At 37.9% G+C, this 12876-nt stretch overlaps 2 protein-coding genes across 3 annotated transcripts in view; one reads left to right on the top strand and one right to left on the bottom strand.

Moving 5' to 3' along the window:
* NCOA7 (nuclear receptor coactivator 7) overlaps positions 1-12876 on the top strand; it is a 161422-nt gene that overhangs the window by 30870 nt on the left and 117676 nt on the right. The gene's annotated exons all lie outside the window — the stretch shown is intronic.
* LOC105733342 (ribosome production factor 2 homolog) lies at positions 9373-10392 on the bottom strand. Its single transcript, XM_064360399.1, has one exon. It carries the CDS (start codon positions 10359-10361, stop codon positions 9444-9446), a length of 918 nt encoding a protein of 305 aa, XP_064216469.1. The 5' UTR covers positions 10362-10392; the 3' UTR covers positions 9373-9443.

Here is a 12876-nt window from a genome sequence, read left to right as displayed (position 1 = left end):
AGCTTGCACCATCTCTGTCATCATTCTTAGTGGCAAAGGATGCAAAATGTAGAACATTTCTTAGCTCCCATCTCCAGCCTCTGCCCTGGCATTTCTTCACCCTTGAACCTCTGCCCCACCAGCAGAATACCTAGTGTTTTGCAGTTCACTCCAGCATATAACCTCGGGCAAGTTTTCTAAGCTTCTTTTACCTTACATTTCTTCAGTTGTTAACTGTGGCTAAAAGTAACCCACTAACAAGATGGTTTTGAAGAAGGAGACATCCCAGCCAGTCAGAACTGGAGAGAGGCTCAGATGGGACCCAGCAAGGAGGGTCAGAGCTGAACAGCTGGTCCCCTTATTCTCTTTTGCATGGTGAAGGAGATTTGAACCCACTGTATAGCCTTTTCTTTTATGTGCCTAGTACACTTTGTAGCTTTCTCATTCAAGTAAAATGAAATGAAGGTGGCTTTTCTTGATTGATTGGAGCAATGAAACCAAGATTGCTCCACTGCCCTCCAGCCTAGGCTGTGAAGAGTCATATATTGAGGGAACATATGACCAGTACCTGGCACAGTAAGTACTCACACATTCCTTTGATAACAAATCATTTCTGACCTTACTTCTGTGTCTACTTACATCTTCATCTAATTCTCATCTTGACACCCCACTTTCAGCCCACGAGCTGCTCTTGTTCAGATCAGAGAAGAAGGAACACTTATGACAATCCAAATTGGAATCATATCGTTTTCCAAAGATACTTTGCTATGAGCACAGTGAGGTTCTGGAATATAAAGAAGTGGAATTATATAGTCAAAGGGCCTTGAGAAATCTAACAGCTTTTTATTTAGCGGTTGGACCCTAAGCCTATGAGGTTAAAGGGTCCATGATATGTTGGCTCTATCCCAGGATACTTGTAGATATATTAATTGGTCATCAGATCCTCACCACTTGTGTGTCTTGATAAACTGTCATATCTCAGGTTGGCATGCCAAGCATACTGACCCCCTCGGTCCTCAGAGTGGCCAGGCAGGGATTGGGTTTGTCAGAAACCTGGGCTGGTCATCTTTAGCTATGATCAGCATCTTACCCCAGGGATGAGTAGAAGTGTTATGATCTTTGTGCATGCCTTGATATGAAAAAGTCTTGTGAAAACTGATCCAGATTATCTTCACACCAAACGTCTGATTTTAAAAAATTCAACTCTAAATATAATTTGACTCCTTTGGGAATTTATACTCAAAGGGGTTGAATAACTTGACTGAGCTAGAAGTAGGCATATCAGGATTTGAACTCAGGTCTGCCCTTCTCCATCCAGAGTTTATGCTGTGCAGTGCTGCCCAAGGCCATGTGGCCCTTTAGTGACAAAACGGGGCTTGTAGAACACAGGTCACCTGACTTGCTGCTACTCCCAGTGTGGGTTGCATAGATTTCTATGGGCAGTCCTGACAACTGAACATTAATTTTCACCAATGTAAGTTAATTAGGAGAAACGCATCATGGGTTCTAAAGATCTAACTTATAAGTGACCTTTTAAAAAATAATTTGAGTATAACTTGACAACATCCCATAATCCATGTCTTGTCAACTTATTCATCTATAATATGGTTAATGTCAGAATATTAACCAAGACAATAGGAAACATGCAGTCTGTATACTTCACCTGTGTAAGTCAGGGTGTTGCATTACAGTGATCCACTGTACTCCTTAAGATTGCATCTTGTCGAAAAAGAGTAGGTGCCGTGATAGAAATGAATGCAGAAATACATTTGTACAAAAAGCCTTCCTTTGCCCTCTTGGTCAAATACAGAGTCTGAAGTCCAGCGTCAGGCATCACATGGATGGATCTGGGTGGTTGATCTGCAGCACTGGTGGAGCACAGAGGGGTGTGCTCCGTGTCTCCAGCCCCACAGAGGCAGTCTTTGAACCCTAGGAAGCAGCCATCTCTTTGTGGTATGCCAGTGCCAAGAATGATTATACCATGTGGGTGGAGTGGTGTGATATGAACCCTTGCCCTTTCTTTAGTTAACTGTGGATTGTTTTTTCCTGCCGGCCAAGGGCTGTTAGAGATTTATCATCTTTAGTATGTCTGACATTTGAGGAGAAATTTATTAACCATTGTTGGATTCAGATACTCAGTCATAGCACAGTTTTAATTGTGTTGATAGATGAAAAGCAAATAGAACAGTTTTAAGTACTTGCTAAATGTTAGCTTTATACCTTCTTAGTATTTGGTCATTTTATTCTATCAGTTTCACTATGCCTACTGGTTCTAATAGAAGTTAATAACAGTAACAGTGGTTAGTACTTTATGAAATACTGTCACAAGCATTCTCTTTATTCTTATGATGAGCCTACAAGTAAATATAAATGCAGGTAATGAATCTGTTGTTCAGCAGGTGAAATAACTTGCCCCAAATCACTTAGCTTTAAATGGAGGGCCTAAGCCCCAAATCCTTGTCTGCTCTGTCTACATCTCTCAGTGTTTCTCTTCATGTTACTTCAGTTTACATTGCCCTAAGTATTAGTGTCTGCTTCGTCTGAAAGAGGGATTAGAACATGCATTTAGGGCCAAGCATCATGGCCCATGCCTGTAATCGCAGCACTTTGGGAGGCTGAAGCAAGCAGATCACTTGAGGTCAGGAATTTGAGACCAGCCTGGCCAATGTGGTGAAACCCCATTTCTACTAAAAATATAAAAATTAGCTGGGCATGGTAGCACACACCTGTAATCCCGGCTATATGGGAGACTGAGACAAGAGAATCACTTGAACCCTGGAGGAAGAGGTTGCTATGAGCTGAGATTGCTCCACTGCCCTCCAGCCTAGGTGACAGAGCGACACTACATCTCAAAACAACGAAACAAATCAAAACAAACACCAGAACATGCTGTTAGCATCATAATGTGATAAATTAAAAAAAAATTGTATATGGGCATGGAGGGAGAATGTTACAGTTGACTTTACCAGAAACATTATTGAATTTCAATTTCAAAGCACCGTCCATCCAAGATGAACTGATCCACAGCACTGCTCAAGGATACTTTCTTGCATGATTTCCATAGCTCTTACTTGTTTATTGGGTTTACAGTCATCTCCCCACAAATGGACATCTGGAAGGTGGAGACTCTACCATCGTTCATTATTCTGTCTATGGACCTATTAGATAGTGGTTGGCATATAACAAGTGTTAAATATTTGTTGATCAACTGACAGAATATTCAAAACAGTTTCTTTAAGGTAGGATATAAATAGTTTGTGAATTTTAATTTTTATCACTACAAATTTTTCAATATTCAGCAATTTTATTAATCTTAAACGTGTTGAGAATATTTCAAAACCATTTCCTATAAAAAAGCTGCTAGTGCCTTATTTGACAGCATTACAAATTACTAACTAAACTGTTACATGAGCCATAATGTTAAGGCTTATGTTTTCTATTTTTTTTTATTAAGTTCAGACCAGGCAACTCTTAAGTGAACATTTAGGAACTGCTTGACATTCATTACTGGGAAAAATATCCATGGTCAAGTTTTATCTGCTAATGTTTTCAGGAAATCATTAACTGTTTTCTAAAGATTAAAAAAGGGTTTATAAACATTTAGCCATTAATAGTTAGACTCATGCTTTTTGCTTCTTTTCAAGGAATAGACCAAGTTACTTAATTCTGTGTAAATTACTACAAGCTGCGGGTTATAACCCATTAGGGTGTCATGAAATCAGTTTAGCGGATGAGCAACAGCATTTTTTTTTTTAATGGAACAGAACAGAATAGATTAGACTGGACTAGGCTGGACTGAAATAGAAAATATCAGAATGTGTTGTATGTAGTAAGAATAAATATGAGTTTATGAAGATTTTGTTTTAAGTGTTCATAAATATGTACATACTGAATCACAGTTTTATTTTTTATATTATGGGCCAGCATTAACAAATGACCCATTTGTTTAGAGGATTCTTTGATTGTTAGCATTTTGTGAGTGAGGGGTTTTCTTTATCATTGAAAAATGAATTTATTTGAAAATTATTCATCTAACACACATTAACTGATTGGCAGCTATGCATAAAGTGCCTTTTCAGTAAATAGACTTTCCCACAGTACAGTTTAATGGGTTCCTATAAACTGATTTCAGTGAAAAATCACAAGCATGTTTCTGTTTAACCTGAAATCCCAGACTGATTGGTCATTCCAAAGCCTGGTTCAAGAACAGTATAAAGTCAACAGTATAAAAACCCCCAGATGGAACTATTGTGGTGAAACTTGGGAGACTTTTGCTTTTGGACCTCCTGCAGGTTTCTTTTCTATGGAACTACTCACTACTGTGGGGCTTTGGATCTAGTTTTCCTCAAAATGGGAGTAATAGTACCTACCTTAGAAGGTTATTGAGAGGATTTAATGAATTAAAATATATAAAGCCTTTAGAATAATACTTTTAAAAATAAGCACTAATAAATTTTAATCTAAAAGCTTGCTCCCCAAATGGCAAATACAGGAATAATGAGAAAAAATATGAATATATAAATACAAATGTTGCATAAATTTCAGGTAGTTTATAAATCCCCTAAAACTTGTCTGTAAACCTGCTCTAGTCATATCCTTCAGTGAAAGGTCGAATACTCCAGACTCCAAGACAGATTCCAGGGAAAGAAAAGTGATTTAAACCGTCTCCTCTCTCCCACTTTTTAATGGTGTTGCTGACAGCTGAGGAAGACTTCAGCTCAATGACTTCTGAATTTGGACTTAAACTTGGTACTGTTGGCTTCAAACAACTTTTGTCATGTTGCTATGGAGAATGTTGTAATCCCCTGCCAAAATTTCTGTGTTGAAACTCTAAATCTCCAATATGATGGTATTTGGAGATGGCTTTTTGGAGCTAATTAAGTCATGAGGCTGGAGCCCTCATGATAGGATTAGTGCCCTTATTAGAAGAAACACAAGAAAGATGCACACTCTCTCACTACCATGGAAAGACCCGGCAAGAAGGTGGCCATCTGTAAACCAGGAAGTTGGTCCATCCAGGAACCAGATCATTCCAGCATCTAGATCTGGGACTTCCTAGCCTCTGAAACTGCAAGAAATAAATGTTTATTATTTGAGCCACCTAGTCTATGTTATTGTTATTAGCAGTGCAAAATGACTAAGACATACATGTATTTGGAACCTTTTATGGTTGCTGGTACAGAGACTCTTCAGCAAGAGAAAATTGAGTTCTGAACCAGAAAATGCTTTGTCCTCCCAGCTCTGAAGCTTCATAGTTTATACTTGCAATTCATCTATTGGTGATTTTTGTAGAAATTTTCCTTTCTTTTCCCCAAAAATTCACATCTGAAAATTCCAAACAATCTTCACCCCCTCTGCCCTCATATGTCAAGTGCTAATTGCATATCCTCCTATGCATCTTGCTGGATGAGTATTCCTGGGAAGAGCTCAGCTGTGTCACTTATGTGTTCCATCTTCTTTCTGGCATTTGAGATTCTACACAATATGGCTCCTTCCTCTCCTCCTGTCTTGATCTCCTGTTTTGATTTTCTGTACATGTCTTACACTTTGCTCCCTCAGAACTATGCCTTCTGTATGCAAAGAACTGCTCTTCTCTATGCTCTTCTTACATATAGCAATGTACATATCACCCTGTCAAACTCATCTTTAATTGTGACACTGTCTTCTTGAGGTTGTTCCTATTTTATTTATCTCCCGCCACCCAACACATACAACTACATGATCCCTCCCTTGCCACTGAACTCTGAGGGTGTTGGGGGGCTTTCTTATGCCTTCCCTTGGGGCCCTTAACACAGTTTGTCTTGTGTAACAGTCTCATCTCTGCTTTATTTGTCTGTTGTCACTTATTGTCAGGTATTTTTTATTTTTTTCTTTCTCACAGGGTCTAACCCTGTACCCTGTACCTGCTAGTCATTCACTATGATTAATAGCTAACATTTGCTGAATTTACTATGTAACAGAGACTGATGTTCTCCTGTAATCTCATAATTATCTTATGGAGTAGGTCCTGTTATCCTGATTGCAGATAAAGCCTATAGATCTTATGTAACTTGTCCAAGGTCACATAACTATGTAGTGGCAGATCCAGGTCTCAGCCCAGGTATGCCTGACCTCACAGCCCACACCATTAATCATTATGGCTGTATTCATCATTACGCTATGTTGAATTGAATTTTCTAGAACCTGTTAGTTCTCCATCTAAGTAGGAATCACTGGCCTAAATGATAAAATGATTAAAAATATATTTAATAACTAAACTGGTATTTTCTGATTGTCAGTTCAAAGGTATTAGGAACTTTGGAACAAACTGGAGAAGCTCTGCTCTACCAGTGAAACTTGGGAAGTCTCTACATACCAGCAAAAAATGTCAGCAATCTCCTGACTTGACACTTTTGTAGTGTGGCTAGAGTGCATCTGTTATTGCCTCTCTAGATTCAGAGTTGGAGGCTCTGACAAATAAAATTCTCCCAGCTTGGGCACTTCTATTATAAAAGTGAAGACCTGATTCTTGAGCCAGGGACACTTGTTCACACATTTTCACTTCCTTTTTTCTTTATCATTTCAAATAAAGTTTGCTTTAAAAAAAGCATTAGGGTTTCAGGTTTTTTCTGCACTCATTTTTGTGGTGTATTATACTAGAAAACATGCAGCAGCCTTGCCTACTTGTTTTAATGTTTTGCTTCTCACACATAAATGAAAATGGTAATGAATGAAAAGGAGAGTGGGTGAGGTTTAAGAAGACCTAGCAAGATACAGGTTGGTTCATGATTTGCTGGCACCAAGTAAAGCAAAGTCAGATGTGTCAACGACATGGAGCTTGTAGAGTGTTCTAGGCCCAAGAAGAGAAGATGAGCTAGTTGGATTGGGGACCTGCTGGTTCTCTTCCCAAAGCAAGAAAAGATCTAGTATCTAAGAGTGTGATGGAGACCAAGAAAAGGATCTTTTCTCAACAATTCTGCTACTAGAACCATGCAACTGGTTTTATTTGGATAGTCAAAAATGACTTTGAGTTGGGGATATCACAGACTGAAATAAATGTAGCTTGACGGTTGTGAGACAAGAATTGTTTGGGTGTGGAGAAAGAAGAGTATGAAGTAAATTTAAATATAGAAGAACCAGAGAACAAGACTATTAATTACAACAATAAAAATTTTATATGGTATTTATTAGTGTACTTATGGAATACTTGACAGACTAGATGGCCAAACTTTGATCATTTACACTTAGGAAGCAGTTAAATTAGAGGCTATTTATTCATGTTTTAGATATTCTTTGCTAAATTTTAAAACTCAATGACTTCTCTGAATCATTCTATGTCTTTTAAAAACACAATTTGCACATATATTTTCTGAACAAATCTGTTGTACAAAGCAGAATAGAATTAAAATTGGCTCACGCCTGTATTCCTAGCACTTTGGGAGGGCAATGCAGGTGGATCACCTGAGGTCAGGAGGTCAAGACCACCTTGGCCAACATGGTGAAACCTTGTCTCTACTAAAAATACAAAACATTGGCTGGGCAAGGTGGTGGATGTCTGTAATCCCAGCTACTCAGGAGGCAGAGGCAGGAGAATAGAGGTTGCAGGGAGTCAAGATAGAGCCATTGTACTGCAGCCTGGGTGACTAGCGAAACTCCATCTCAAAAAAAAAAAAGGGGGGATCATAATCGATCAGCCAGACACAGGGGATCACACCTGTAATTCCAGCATTTTGAGAGGCCTAAGTGAGAAGAGAGCTGGAGACCAGGAGTTTGAGACCAACCTAAGCGACATAGTGATACCCTGTCTCTACAAAAAAAAATCCAGACATGATGGCACATGCCTACAACCCTAGCTACTCAGGAGCAGAGGTTGAAAAGATAGCTCAGGTATTGGAGGTTGCAATGAGCTATGATCATGTCACTCCAGCCTGAGCAACAAAGCAAGACTCTGTCTCAAGAAAAACCCAACAATTAAAAAAAAAAATCAAACCACACATAAAATTGATTGATTTTACTTTTGAATATATGGAGTGACTTAAATCGCTTTCATGGATAATTTGAGCTAAGTCATGAATGATTCCATTAATTTTTCCTGTGTATGTGAGAATATATTACTGTTGATTATGAACCTGTGATGCATGTACTTCACAATTTAGAGCTAGAAGAGCTTTTGTTTTAGAAGTTGAATACATAATATAAAGCAGATGAATTTTTATATTTCAGATTAATTTTGTTAGCACAGCACTAAGCTGAACGGTAATTTGGTTATTTTATTTTCAGAAAGTAATTGCAGCAGATGCTGGTGAGGTCACTGGGGACTGAGCAGTTTCCATTTCAGTGGCTCCATCATCATTTTTTTTGTCCTTTAAGTTGGGGGGGTGAGGGAAGTAGTTCCTTTTACTGTGCCAAGTCAACTGCTTTCACTAGATAATGAAAGAAATTTAATTTTTTTTAAACTACAACTCTAAGCTTATATAATCTGGATATTTTTATTTTATAGGCATAGATATATTTTAAATGTAAAAACAGGTATATACATACACATACATATATATGCAAATATTTTCTTTGAAAAGAGTATATGGATTTTTAAAATATAAAAATTAGTTGTAAACACATATATTCATATTTAAGCACAATTTATAAGAAATGGCATTATTTAATGAATCATTGGAACTGTAAAATTGTACAATTAATTGTGTTACAAATCCAATATATGTAATCTCTACCTCCTTCTTCCTGTTTGTCTTTAATGCATAGGAAAACCTTTCTGTGATTTTGAATAATGACCATTTTGGTTTTCATATTAGCTGATGCAACTAGATATTAAAGACTTCTCCCAGTTCTTTCATGTAATTAAATGTAAGAATTTATGTAATACTCTTTGTGTTATGAGGAGAAACATACAGATTGCCTGCATCTCAGAGAGACCTTGGGTGCCTGTGTCTGTTAAGCCCAGAGCGTAGATTAGTGAGCAAAACAAACACGGTTCTTGCCTTTATGGAGAATACTTTTGACAAATACATTGTCTTGGTTTGTTTTGTGTTGCTTTAACAGAATGTCACAGACTGGGTAATTTATAATGAACAGAAATTTATTTGGCTCACAGTTCTGGATTCTGGGAAGTCCAAGAGCACGATGCCAGTATCCGACAAGGGCTTGCATGCTGTATCACCCCATGGTGGAAGGTGGGAGGGCAAGAAATGCTGTATCACCCCCTGGTGGAAGGTGGGAGGGCAAGAAATGCTGTGTCACCCCATGGGGGAAGGTGAGAGGGCAAGAAAGGGTGAGAGTGAGTAAGCAAGAGAGGGCCAAATTCACTTTTTTTTTTTACACTTAATACTAGTATATTATGTTCATAATAATATGTAGTAAAATTATGTTATAAAATATATAATAAGATCTTGTAAGAAACTCTGAATGGATTGGCACTTGACAATTCTCAAGTAGAACACAATGAAACAGTAGTGGTTGGCTAAGTTCCATCAATTTTTTAAAATTCTTTTTGACTTTTTCTCCTGGTCTTCTGTTATCCTTTCTGCAGGTCGCTTCTTCAATCCCTTCATTTTCCTGGTTTGTAGTTTGCTTAGGTCTTGCTTCTGCATATGAATCCTTCCATAAGTTGTACCAAAAGTATCATGGAAGATATTTTTCTTCTTCTTTGGCTTGAGAGCTTTTGGCATTTTCATAGATAATTTATAAAGGTCATCCGATGCCAGGTGTGTCCTCTTCAGAACCAGATCCAATGAGGGTCCCATCTCTTCCAATTCAATCCGTGGTGTTCGGCAATCAGATTTCTTCAACAGCAGCTTATAACTTCGAAAGTAAATCCTGTTCAGTGCAGTGAAGTGCAGAACATACTCTAATCCAGCTAGGTGGATATTTGATACTGTGGGGCCTCTGAAGAAATCAATAAGAAGACTTTTTAGTCTTCTATAATCTTCTGTTACATCAAAATCATCACCAGCAAATATTAACATGGATTTTGTTCCCTCAGGGCATTTACTGTTCTTAATGTCTTTTAGAGAGACAAAATTCTCAATACCTAATTCAATCATATCCAGCACATGGTAGTCATACATACGACCTATGACTAGATTATTTGGCTGCTTCTTATTATGGGAGCCAAACATGAATAAAGAACAATCTGACTTCTTTGAAAAGAATTCCGGTAATGTCTGATCCTCAAAAGGTCTTGTAATTTTTTTCTTTTTATACAGTACACTGTATGGTTTTTTCAGTGCATACCCATCTTTAAGTACTTGTGTCACTGTTGCATTTGCATTTCCGCCTTTAATCAGCATGACATTTTTAATATTTTCATTGAGTTTCGATTCTCTCTTCTCAAGGAATCTCTTGGCTCTTTTCGTTTTGGGCTTTGCAACTCGATCCAGAGCGTCCATTGCTACCGCTACCTGCAATTCTTAACTGGGTGAATGCCCAAACTCACTTTTATAAAAACCCACTCTTGTGATAACCAGCACACTCCCACAATAATGACATTAATTCATTCATAAGGATGGAACCCACCTGGCCTAATCACCTCTTAACAGTGCCACCTCTTAGTCTTGTCACAATGGCAATTACATTTCAACGTGAGTTTTGGAGGGGACATTCAAACCATAGCAGACATTAAAGAAGAACATAAAATCCGTATGTCATTATAAACGGCTGTATTTGGTATGAAGGAAAACAACAGGACATCATAAAAGAGAAGTGCAAGAGTAGTGTCCACTTTAGACACAAGTTATGTTCAGGCACCTTTGGAGAAAATGACATTTAAAGGTCATTTAATACTCATGTGTTAATGACTTTTAATGATCTTGGGTACAAGCAGGAGTTCACCAGGTAATCTGTGTGTTTACGAGAAGGGCTAGGGAGAGAGGGAAGGAAAGGAATATTCTCTAGGTAGGAAGAACCTTTAGATGAAAAGTCCTTAAGGTGACAAAAAGCTTGGCAGCTTTCTGGATCTGCAAGATGGCCAATGCTCCTTGAACACAGTGCTTTTTAGGGAGAAATACGCAGGAAATGTGAAGAGGTAGGCTGAGGCAGGTCATGCAGGGCCTTCTTGGCCATGTTTAGGAATTTGGATTGAACAGCTAGACGGATGGAGGTGCCATTAACTGAAACGGGAAAATTAGAAAACAACAGTTTTGAGAGGGTATCTCAAGAATTTAATATGTTAAGTTTGAGATGCTCACAAGACAACCACTAAATACACAATTGGGTATGTAAATCTGAAGTGAAAACAGGATCTGGGCTGCTACGGAAATTTCAGAGTTTTTGGCCTCAGCCATGGGAAAGGATGAGATCACATAGGGAGGGAATATACAGTGAAAAAGAGCAGAACTAAGGAATGGAACCAGAATTGGGAAACTCCAACATTTGGTGGTCTAGTGCAGAAAGAGAAGTAGGATGAAATTCAGAAAAGATAGAATCACTGCAGCTGAGAGAAGAGACAATTTCAAAGAGAGAATGATCAGCAAGTTTGCAAGTAGCTGAGAAGTAAATTAAGATGAGGACTGCAAAGTATCCATTAAGATTGACCACTTGGAGGTCTCTGATAATTGACTGGATAAAAGCAGTTTCAGCACAGTGGTAGGAGAAGCAAGTTTGATGTGAATAGGAAGTAAGGGAGTGGAGACTGAGCTTCTAGGCAATTCTTTTGGTAAATTGGCTGGGAAGGGAAGCCAAATATTAAGGCCTTGGCAGGAGGAAGTTATGGGAGTCAAGGAATGGTGAGTTTTTAAAGATGGAAGAGGAGTTATTAGAGCATGCTTGTTGTCTAATGAGGATGGTTCATCAGAGAGGGATCCCTCAGTATGATCGCTTGAAGGCTGATCACTATGTAATGCCATGAGGATATTAGCAATCAGTGAGGCCGGAGACAAGCCATAGTGGGATACATGCACCTAGGCTGGCTGTCTGGGGACTTTAGCATGTTTTAGTTTTACCTGTGCAGATTGGTGGCACTGTGGGCTCTTTTGCTGATTGCTCACGCTGTGCTAGGAGCTTTACAAATATAACCTCACTATGGTATTAGTTTTCTCATTTTTATAGACAAGGAAACAGGCTTGGAGTGTTTTAGTAACTCCCCAAGTTTCATAGGTAGCAAATAATGGAGCCAGGATATCTTCCTACTTGTATCTAATTCCAAAGCCTTTATTCTTAGCTACTGCCTCCATAGTGCCCTTTAAATAGAATGTAAAAATAATTGGAGTATTCTCTTCCCTAAGATAATTTTTTAATTATAACATCTTAGATGAAAACATTAAATTTAGAAATTTTAGAATTTATATTTAAAATTTTAATCAGTAAAAATAAAATGTAAAAGTTTAGGCATTTTTCTATAAAAATTTTTTATAACCATTGGTAACAAATTATTATAATATACCCTCTTTATAATCTACATCCAAAAGTAGTTGAACTCCTGTTTCAATTTTTTTAGTAGAACTTTTACATATTATTTTAAGAGATAGATGTACTATGCTAGGAGTTAGAGCACATTGGTAGTATTAAGTTTTTTCCTTATTAATGAGAATTTTAAAAAATAAGCTATGTGACTGGATTTTAATATAGTAGTGTATTTGTATAGTCATTCTGTTATAGGTGAGCACCAATCATTCGTATCTGTTTTAAATGAAGAATGCTAATTCTAATGCTGTAAGCAGTGACGTCTGTGTCGGAACTTGATGCACAGTATGTTTGTTGAGAATAGTTGGTTGTGCTGCAGCATCCTCTCCTACAAAGGAAGCCACTAGCAAAGATGTTCCTGTGTTTTTTCAAGTAAACAACCTGCGGTGAAGTGGTTATGTCTGTGTAGATGTGATAACAACTAGCAAATTTCTTTTCCTGCATTCAGAATTCTAATGAGTGTCCCCATGACCTTTTTTTTAAGTCTACTATTTCACAGTGGCT

This window comes from Aotus nancymaae, unplaced genomic scaffold, assembly GCF_030222135.1.
Source record: "Aotus nancymaae isolate 86718 unplaced genomic scaffold, 86718_ANA_hifiasm-v0.15.2.pri h1tg000040l, whole genome shotgun sequence".
NCBI lineage: Eukaryota > Metazoa > Chordata > Mammalia > Primates > Aotidae > Aotus > Aotus nancymaae.
Note: the sequence above shows the minus strand (reverse complement) of the source record. Positions and strands in the feature narration are given on the sequence as shown.